The 10398-nt window shown below is 50.3% G+C and overlaps 1 protein-coding gene across 1 annotated transcript; it reads left to right on the top strand.

The window, feature by feature from the left end:
* The first annotated feature begins 1512 nt into the window (after window positions 1-1512).
* LOC101535367 (minor histocompatibility antigen H13-like) lies at window positions 1513-2686 on the top strand. Its single transcript, XM_036497759.2, has one exon. The coding sequence runs from the start codon at window positions 1568-1570 to the stop codon at window positions 2381-2383; it is 816 nt and encodes a 271-aa protein (XP_036353652.2). The 5' UTR covers window positions 1513-1567; the 3' UTR covers window positions 2384-2686.
* The last annotated feature ends 7712 nt before the right edge of the window (window positions 2687-10398 follow it).

Genomic DNA, 10398 nt, shown 5'->3' with positions numbered 1-10398 from the left:
GTGATGTCAGGGCTTCCTGGGAACTACACTCACTCATGAGACTGTGTCTCACTACTCAGAACAAGCCTGGAAAGGAACCCAAATAGAAATGGAAGTACTGCAGGTGTGTTGCTTTCATATCACTGTAACGTCAAAAATTTAAGTTCAACTATGATCAACTAGGAATCCATTGTCTTTCGATTCATTTCACTGTATTTCTCTCTCTCTTTTCTCTTCTCTTCTCTTCTCTTTCCCTCCCTCCCTGCTTCCCCTTCTCCTCTTGTTTCTCCCTCTTTATACTTATCATTTCTTTCTCCTCAAGATTTCCCTTTTAGACTCCTGTGGGGGTTTTTTTCTTTCCATTCTATCAACCACTCCAGCTTTTCATCTTTCAATCTCTTTCCTCTCCTCTGTCTGGGAAAAAAAAGACAGAGGGAGAGACCAGAACTACAATTTTGTTGTGTTGTTTTGGCTCAGTTGCCTCAAAACTATTCCTTATCATGAAAAAGTAAGTGGTGAACTAGATTTGTAATGGAGGAAAACAAGTATTTAAGCTATGGATTGTCCTAAACCACAATTGTGAGTGGACTCCATTAGCTGTTGCGTGTGTTCACTATTAACAACATAGATCAAAATCTGACATGAATTTTTTTCAACCCTCAGGAAATAGTGGCAGGAAAGGTCAGATAACATGAGCAAGCAATTCATAGATGGCAACCTTCTAATGAGTAACCAGAAGAAGGGGCTGTCAGCCCCCATAAGCTATCAGAGAAATGCAGATTAAAGCAGCATCCCTTAATCTGAAGACACCAAAGAAGCGTGGGAAGCTGAGTAAGACCAAGTGCTGTAGAAGACATGGAAGTTGGGGACTCACGAGATGCCCGATGCAAGTAACAAAGTGACCTTGTCCAACAGGTGGATCCTGTGACGATGCCAAGAGGTCACGCTTATGCTCCTGAAAGCCCCCAGGTCTCTAACTCACTGTGAGTGTGGAGGATATATATGACAGAATTCCACATGTCAGTCAGAAGCCACAGACCAGATTTACGTACAATTCATAGGCAGATCTTGAAGACAACGTGCTGAGTGAAAGAAGAGGAAGATTTATAGCTTTAAATTAAATTACTCTTCTTATAAATTAAAAGCACATGTATACTCAGTAAATTACCATACATCTCTTAAAGAATATATATATTTGGGTGGATATGGGACCTGGATGTAGGAAGAGGAGGCAGGCATGAAGTACAGATGGGGGGTGCGGGGGAAACCCAAGAGAAGGATCCACTAGAAAGGCAGTGAGACATGACTTCACTCCTCACCACACCTGAAAACCAGAGAACAGAAACTGAGCACAGCTGCCTGCCTGCTGATCCCCTGCACCAGCTCCCACAGTGGCACCTGCCATGATCCCTGACCTTGGTCTTTACTGGGCAAGTCAGTTATTGTGGTGCTTGAGGCTCCAAGCCCAAGTAACTCCAGCTCGAGTAGAAAGTTGGAAGGTTACGTTTCATGGATTGCCTAAGCCAGGGACAGTCCCAGGTTCCCTCTGGAGATATTTTCCCAGGAGTACGTCAACCTCTTGCTGTCCATGTATTTCTTCGTGCTGGGGATCCTGGCCCTGTCCCACACCATCAGCCCCTTCATGAATAAATTTTTCCCAGTCAACTTCCCCAACCGCCAGTACCAGCTGCTCTTCACACAGGGCTCTGGGGAGAACAAAGAAGAGATCATCAATTCCGAGTTTGACACTAAGGATCTGGTGTGCCTGGGCCTGAGCAGCATTGTTGGCGTCTGGTACCTGCTGAGGAAGCACTGGATCGCCAGCAACCTGTTTGGCTTGGCCTTCTCCCTGAATGGGGTGGAGCTCCTGCACCTGAACAACGTCAGCACAGGCTGCATCCTGCTGGGCGGCCTCTTCATCTACGATGTCTTCTGGGTGTTTGGCACCAACGTGATGGTGACAGTGGCCAAGTCCTTTGAAGCACCAATAAAATTGGTGTTTCCCCAAGATCTGCTGGAGAAGGGCCTCGAAGCAGACAACTTCGCCATGCTGGGCCTGGGAGACATCGTCATTCCAGGGATCTTCATTGCCTTGCTGCTGCGCTTTGACATCAGCTTGAAGAAGAACATGCACACCTACTTCTACACCAGCTTCGCAGCCTACATCTTCGGCCTGGGCCTCACCATCTTCATCATGCACCTCTTCAAGCACGCGCAGCCTGCCCTGCTGTACCTGGTCCCTGCCTGCATCGGCTTTCCTTTCCTGGTGGCGCTGGCCAAGGGAGAAGTGACAGAAATGTTCAGTTATGAGGAGTCGAGTCCTAAGGATCCCACAGCAGTGACAGAATCCAAAGAGGCGACAGAGGCGGCGGCAGCCAAGGGGCTGGAGAAGAAGGACAAGTAACATCTCTGGGGGCTGCCCCTGGGTCCAGAGCAGACAGGCGGTGCATGGACCCAAAGGGCGTACATGGGCCGAGCCCACAGGAGGCCCTCAGGTGGGCAGGCGTCCCTCCAGCCAAGCCTCCAGGGCCTCACCTTCCCTCCTAGCCTCCTCTGGCCTCCCTCTGTTCCCTTCCCCCCTTCCCCTATGGGCAAAGCTATCCCCAGCCTCCTCCCTTCCTAGAAACCAAGTGGGAAAAGTGGGCATGATTTTTAGACTTTTGTATTGTGGACTGACTTTGCCTCACATTAAAAACTCATCCGTGAAAAAAAAAAAAAAAAGGTGGGGTCTTCCTCCTCATCTGCCATGACACTAGCCGGCCAGCCCACACCTTTGCTGTGGGCCTATGTGCCCTGGAGGCAGCAACCAGCGGCTTTGCCTAGTCCCTGTCCAGGAAAGTCTCAACACCGGAAGGGTGGAAAGGTCTTCTGGATGGTTTTTCCTACTGTTCTCATGGCTGCCAAGTGGGGGAGGAGACCCACACCCCCATCCCACCCCGGTGTTCGCCTCTGTGTGGGAGTATGGAGTCTCGCCCTAGAATTCAGCTTTGCTGGCTGCCCTGCCATTCTCCCTGCATTCCTCTTATCTCTCCATATGCCCTGTGAGTTGGGGCGAGTCCTGCCTTAGGTTTCCTTCTCAAGGGGAGGCCAAGAAAGGGGTCAGGATGATGAGTGAATCCTCAGATTGCATAAACTATAACTGCAACAAATTCACAAGTCAATAAACATTGGGTGAGTTTAAAATGGAAGAAAGAGGAGAAGAAGAAAAAGAAGAATGGTTAGAGTGAGGGAGTAAAAAGAAGACCACAAAGTCAGAGTTCAGTAGAGGCATAATTCCTCCTTTTTAAGAACGGGAAGCTGGGGCCCAGTGCAATGGCCTAGTAGCTAAATCCTCACCCAGCATACTCCAGAATCCCATATGTATGCTCCAGAGCCTTACACAAAATTATATATCATTGCATAGGCCCTACACAATCCTCCCCATATTTTAAAGATTATTTATAATTCTTAATAAAATGCAAATACTATATAAAGAGTGGGTAGGCTATATTGTTTGGAGAATAATGACAAGAAAAATATCTGTATCCTCTAAAGACACTAGGATTTGGGCAAGGGGGTGGGAATATTTTCAGTTCAAGTGCAGAACTGCAGGTGGGGATGCCCAGCTAGAAACGTGTAGGTACTCAGGACTTCTTCAGTCATAAAGGAGAGAAACCCAATGTGAACAGGTAGAAGGGAAAAAACAGCGGAGGAAGTTATCTGCACATGTACCTTGCCAGTTCATGGCATACAGTACGCTTCGGGAATGACTGCATCCAGAGCTTCAGACAGCAACAACAGCCATAGCTTATTTCCCTCTCTCTTTGCTCCACCCTCTAGTTTCCTCATATTGGCCTCATTCCAAGGCAGGATTTCCCCTTGCTCCCAGCTAAGACAGTTGCTGGCCAGTCTAGGCTAATATCCTGTTCACTCCTCAGGTCCAAACCCTAGAGAGTATCTCTTTTTCCTATAGCAATAGCAAATTGCAGGGAGGGCTGCCATTGGTCTGACTTGTGTTAAGTGCCGAAGCCTGAGCCAATCATTGCGGCCAGGGGTATTCTGATGTCTGATTGGTAGGCCTGCATCCCTCAAGTACATAGGGAGAGTGAATGTTAAGGTCATTACCAACCCCAGAAAGAAATCAGGTTGCCATGTCAACACAAGTAACAGAAGTCCACTAGACATGTATGTCTCTATGGGTGTGGATACATACATGCTTAACATGTATTTGGGTATGTATTCACATACACTTAGACATAGCTTTGTATTTGTTTTTACTTATGTCAATTAACATAGTAAATATGGTCATGTGAATAAAAATTCCAAAGGTACAAATGAGTGGACAATGAGGAGTTTCCTTCCCACCCTTATCACAGCCACCCACCCAGCCAGCCAATGTTATTGAGCTCTTATCTAGCCTTCCAGGGATTGTGTGTGTGTGTGTGTGCTCCCCAATCTGGAAATGCTCCTCTGCCCTTCCCCCACACCTCCTGTATCCGCAACCAGAGGCCTGTATGTTTGCATTTTGTGATGCATAGGGGCACAGTTTGATCCCTGGAAGAGTGTCACCTTGGCAATCTCCTCATCCTCTCCACCTAAATGCCAGGCCAGATGGCGTCACTCACTAAGGCCCACCAAGCTCCTAGCCTGTGTGTGTAGTGAAGAGCCGCCAGCTCCCGAGAAAGAGGTTCCGAGGGCCTTCCATGTACTGTGGTGGCCCGAGCAGCAGAGGCAGCACCTCTAGCATGGACTCATGGCCTGCCTCTGACTGGACACCTATTCTCAGGCCAGCAGCCCAGGGACAGTTCTAGGCAGTGGGTCCACCCCTAAGGAAGTGGCCACTCTACTCTCTTCTCCCCAGAGCCCAAGGGGATTGCCTAAACACAGCATCAGAGTATGTTGTGTTTTTTGGATTTTTTAAAAGATTTTTTTTATTTGAAAGATTTACAGCGCCCTTCCATCCACCGTTCCATTCTTCAAATGGCCAGAGCTGAGCTGATCCAAATCCAGGAGTCAGAAGCTTACTTTAGGTCTCCCACGCGGGTGCAGGGTCCCAAAGCTTTAGGCCATCCTCCTCTGCCTTCCCAGGCCACAGGCAGGGAGCTCGATCAGAAACGGAGCAGCAGGAACACTAGCTGGCACTCCACGGGATGCCAGTGCTAGCAGGTGGAGGAGGCCTGTTGAGTCACAATGCTGGCCCCCAGAGTATGGTTCCTATTGAAGAAGCCAGTGCAGGGGATGGGCTCACTAAAGGAAGATGTGCTTGTCAAAGGTAGACCCAGCCCAGGGCAGATGAGAAAGGGAGTGATCTTGAGCAGAGACCCGACACAGCCTCAACTCTGGAAAACATGACCTCATCCTGAGTTGTTGCCCCTCAAATGGGAGAATTGAAGGGTGGCCTCCCTAATCTGTGGGTCCCCTTGCAACCTATCACTGACAGTTGCTTGGCTCTGTCACAGGTTAAGTGCTACAGTTGCCTAGGTGCTTTCCAATAGGACTCTGTGTGGTCCTCACAACCAGCCTTAAGAGACAGGAAGTAGTGTAATACCCCCCTTGACAGATGGGAAAACCGGCTCCCAGTCCCAAGTCACTTGGCATGGTTGCAAGCCAAGGTCTAGGCAGTGCCAATGGGCCTCCCAATGTAGCAGGCCCCCCAGGCCACGCCCACAAGGGGCTCCCTCCTCCGCCCTGCTCAGTAAACTTCTAACAGGACCTCGGAAAGTCAGAAGCCTTGAAAATGGGCAAGTATCAGTGATGGCTATGACACTTGGGCCACCTGGCATTCTTTTCACCTGTTGATGCTGAACCCCAGAATGGGTTTTCCCGCACACGTGGAGCACCCTTGGCCAAGTGGAGGAGATCAGGATTCTCTCTCTTTCCTCCCAGTAAGCCCAGTGGGGGAGCTTCAGGCTTCTAATGGCTAATGGCACGGAGTGGGGTGGGTCACAGTGGTTAAGTGTTGTCATAATTCTCTCCCCTGGAGCAGTGAACTCCACCTCCCTCCAGTCTGTGTGGAAGGAATGTAATCCAGTTCTCCTTGGAACTCTGAGCACATAGTGACTCCTTTTTCCTTTTGTGGTCAGGAAATGAGTTTTGCTGTGTTTTTCACTTGGGGGCTTATTATGCAATTGGTTAAAATATGCAATGGGATGCAGATATTTATATGAGGATGTTGAAATGATGGCTTTTTAATGGAAGCAATCTAATTATGCCATATCTGTGCCTTTTGCATTTTTTAAAAATTATTCTTAGGGTGTTAAAAAAAAGATTGTGTGTGTGTGTGTCTGGGTTGTTTTTGTTTTTGTTTAGGGTATGTGGTTTTATTTAATCTCTCAGAATGTTTAAATGGGTTGCAAAGGAAAAAATCCAAAAAGTATATGGCTGCGATTTAACAAGATAATTAGCAGCTGTACTTTATAACAAAATCTAAGGCAATTATCACTTCAGGAGGACCCGAAGGAGTCCCAGCTGCCAACATCCTGCTTCGCTGCCAGAGAGAATGACATCATAACTGCTCGAGACAAAGGGGAGGTGATTTCTGGTCACTGTGATGTCACTTGCTCCAGCAGACAGTCAGTCCCAGACAGCTGGGAGACAGGTGGATGTCTCCCAGGACGCGACAGAGGAGGACCAAAAGGACAGCAGTGCAGCACAAGCCCAAACCTTGGTCTGCAGCCTATTGCTGTGGGGCCATACATGGTCACTCAGCTTCCTCCCCCAATTCCTCCCACCACCGCCTTAAGAAAACTGAGATTGTTCTTACCTGCAGCCTTGTTTCAAAATCTTCAAACTTTAGTGGCTTGGTGAACTTTGCTCATGGTCAAGTTTAACACTTAGCCAAAACCTATCACCTCAAAGACAAGCACTGCCAAATGGCATTGATTTGCAAATCAAAACGAGCTTCAGATTGCTATTTTCACCTCAGGGTTACTACTTTCACACCCCTAGCCAGCCACTTATCAATCTAGATGCCCAGGGAAATTTTTTGATCAAAGTAGAACGCTCTAGTGTAGAATTGTTCCAACTCTAGCTAACAAGGATTTGTGACGAGGATGCTGCGTATCAGACCTAACCAGGATCGCAAATTCCAGCAAATAAGTAAGGGCAGTGTGAGATTGTCCACAGCCGAATGCCCAGGAAGTTTTCGGGGAAATGCAGAACGCGGCCCTGATTTCCTTGTATATTACACAAGTGATAGATCAGCACAATGACTGCTCACAAGCAACCAAATGTGCCCTCACTACAAAGCAACAGCCATGACCTCATGTGTTACTCTGCTGGATGACATTCCTGGTGCCCTAGATGGGAATCTCGCTTCTGTCCTCTGCCAGAGATAAACCACAAAAAGACGGATGCTTGCTCACATGCACTAGTTTTGGCTCCCTGCCTGCCCTTCCCGTTCAAAGCCACCCCATTTAGTCCCTAGGTTACCAAGTAGTGGGAAAATAAAATGGCCACAATATCTTTCATTCCTGCTCTCAACCTCAACTATCTGGGCCATGTGGGAAATGACTTGAGACTTGAACAGCCCCAAATCCTAATCTCATGCCCAACACCTAGGCTAACAGACATTCAAGGGCTCAAGCCTTCCTCTAGACCAGAGCAGAGGTTCTGTAGCCAGGAGCTAAGCGTGCAGCCCACACAGCAGATCTTTTGGCCCAGTGCCATCCTCAACCTTCTAGAATACTTCCTGCTTGTTTTATGGAAAACAGGTGTCATGTCTTAGTGCATCAGGCTGGCCGCCAGGCAGGATGCTGGGCTAAGGGGCCATTCCTGTTATCTTTTGCTGCTTAACAAACTAGCCGAACCTTAGCAGTATAAACAACCTCTTGAATCTGCTCCTGGATTCCATGGGGGCAGGAATCCAGATGGAGCCCAGCAGGAGCAGCTTAGTCCCGCTCTGTAATGGGACCTCAGCTGGGCAGATGTGAATGGCTGGGGATGACGCAATAGCTGAAGGAGAGAACTTGGGAGCTCTTTCATTCCCCACGTCTGGCTCTGAAGTGGCTCAAAGGCCAACCCAGCTGGGACTGTTGACTGATGCAAACTTAGGGTCTCCTCACATGAATTGGACTTCCTCACAGCATGGCAGCCAGTCATACGAGCTCTCATACACGGCAGCTGGGAGTGCCAAGCATGCATGTTCTACCAAGCGAGGTAGAAGTGGCCTTCTATAACCTGGTCTTGGAAGGCCCATGGGGCACTCCTATTGTAGTATTTTGGTTGGAGCAATCACAAGTTCACTCAGACTTGACGGGAAGCCGTAGAAACCACCTTCCCACAACGGGAAACATGCAAAAGAACTTGGAGCTACAGAGTTTCACAGCCACCACAGGGCTGACTTGGGGACAGAGCCTGCTTTCGATTTCAGCCAGGCTTGAACACGAAGGGTGGTGTCCCATCAACAGGGACAGGGCGGGCACGCTGGGGATGAGGAGGACAAAGCCAGTCAGGGCGTGGAAGGCCAGGAGCAAAATTTCTCCTTGCCTTTTTGCAGTTCTAAGAGCCCCTCAAGGTTCCCCTTTACCTACACTCAAAGCCTGAATGCAGGCGAGCATAAGCCCTTTACTGCGCCCCAGGGCTTCTGTCCAGTCAAGGGCAGCACTCCAGTAGAAAGCACTGGAGTATCTGAAACTCCGGCCAGAGGTTCTGGGATGTTGCTTTTCCCCATGTGGTCCCAAGAGTGTATCTGATAAGTCTGCAGCCAGTGTCAGCTACAGCCCTTCCTACAGGTGCTACAGAAGTGTCTGACCTCAGAGAATCCGCTCCCTTCTGTCCCCACCCCCCAACTTCCCTCCAGCTGAGGAACCCAGGGCTCATAGGTATTGTGACTTGCCCAGGGTCCCCAGGGTGCCCTCCACTCTGGAGCATTTTCCACTGCTGGCTGACTGCCAGGGGTCAGCCTCATTACCAACATGTGGGCAGCACAGCCAGCTGCCCTGGGCCTGTTGCAAAGCTCCACGCCTGCCGAGAGGGTCCTGTCCTCGGCCAGCAACCCACAGAGCCCCTCCAGACTGCCATTAGCCGGGCAGTCCACACGGCTGCCTCCGGAGAGGCTGCTGGGAGGAAGACAGGGCTGAGGCCTGGGGACAGAGGACAGACGTGCGTCTGTTTCACTCTGCCTCCTGCCTTCCCAGCCAGGGCAGTGACGACAATGCCAGGATTCACAAGCCCCTTTGCAGAAACCACGGTGGCTGCCAGGCTGTATGTGTCAGCGAAGATAACAGATGTCTTTCACGGTGAAGTAATTACTTGAAACACAACTGTACAACTCTCCCCCTCCCCAACCCAAGAGGTTGCATAGGGAGAAGGCTCCTGGCTTGGGGGAGATGGGATGTGACATGGTAGGCAGTCCTTTCTCCTTGATTACCACCATCCCTTCACATCCTCCTGAGCAGAGCTGGCCTGGCTTGCACAACCCATAGGCCTGTGAGAGGCAATTACCACGCCTTCATGGCTGGTCTACAGGAGGGGGCGTGGTCACAGGGCGGGGCTTCCGGGGGTGGCGAGAAAGAATATGTGGCTGAGAGAATTCCTCAGAAGGTTGCAGGAGGTTAGAAGGGGAGCACTGGGGGGAAGGGCCAGGCCTTGGTCAGTGGCTCTTGCAAAAGCCTGAGAAATGGGTCTAAAGTTCAAGGCTGCCTTTGGCCAGAGCTGGCACCAGTAGGTGTCACTGTAGGAAAGGAGGGGGGCCCCTGGGGCTGCTTGCGGACTGTGTTGGTAAAAATAGAGCTCGCCTGTGTTCCTGCTGCCAAGTCGCTGAGCCTGGTGATTTATAAGGCTGGGAGCCGACGTGTGTGTAAATGTTTTTGCGTGCGAGATGTGTAGCCAACCGCGGGCTGGCTTTTTCAAACTTACAAGGAGAGAGCAGAGCGAGGGAGGGAAGGAGGGAGGGGGTGTGGGGAGGGAGGGTAGAGGAGAGAGGAGGCAGCCAGGGTGGGAAGCACATGGGCCACTTTTATGTAACGCTCCTCTGATACACGCCGCAGTGGGGATTTATGCTCTCTTTGAAGTAAATTGCATCCCGGTGCACCATAGCATGAAAGTTAAGATTTACCATGGCTGGGGCCTCCGAGACCCTGCTGGAAGCTAGAATAATTAGCACAGCATTTGGCTGCCTCTCCTCCCGCTCGGCGGGCGGTGACAGGAGTGGCACTAATACATCTTCCAGGCCTGGGCCCCAGTGTGTTTGTCATGGGGTCTGTGGTGGCTGGGGGCAAAGACGACCCGGGTCAACTGGAGAAATGGAAACAGGGGAGGGGCTGGGACCGTCCACATTGCATCACCAGGGATGGGAGACTTGTGCAGGGAGAAGCTTGGTGCAAAGGAGCGGCCTCAGGTGCTCCTCTGTCACAGGGGGAGGCTGGGCCAGCATGAGCGCTTTGGGAACCCAGCAAGCCAATCTATGTGACAGATCCCAGCGCCAGACTCCTGCAACTG

Source organism: Ochotona princeps, chromosome X (assembly GCF_030435755.1).
Source record: "Ochotona princeps isolate mOchPri1 chromosome X, mOchPri1.hap1, whole genome shotgun sequence".
Lineage (NCBI taxonomy): Eukaryota > Metazoa > Chordata > Mammalia > Lagomorpha > Ochotonidae > Ochotona > Ochotona princeps.
This window is presented reverse-complemented; position numbering and strand designations above follow the sequence as displayed.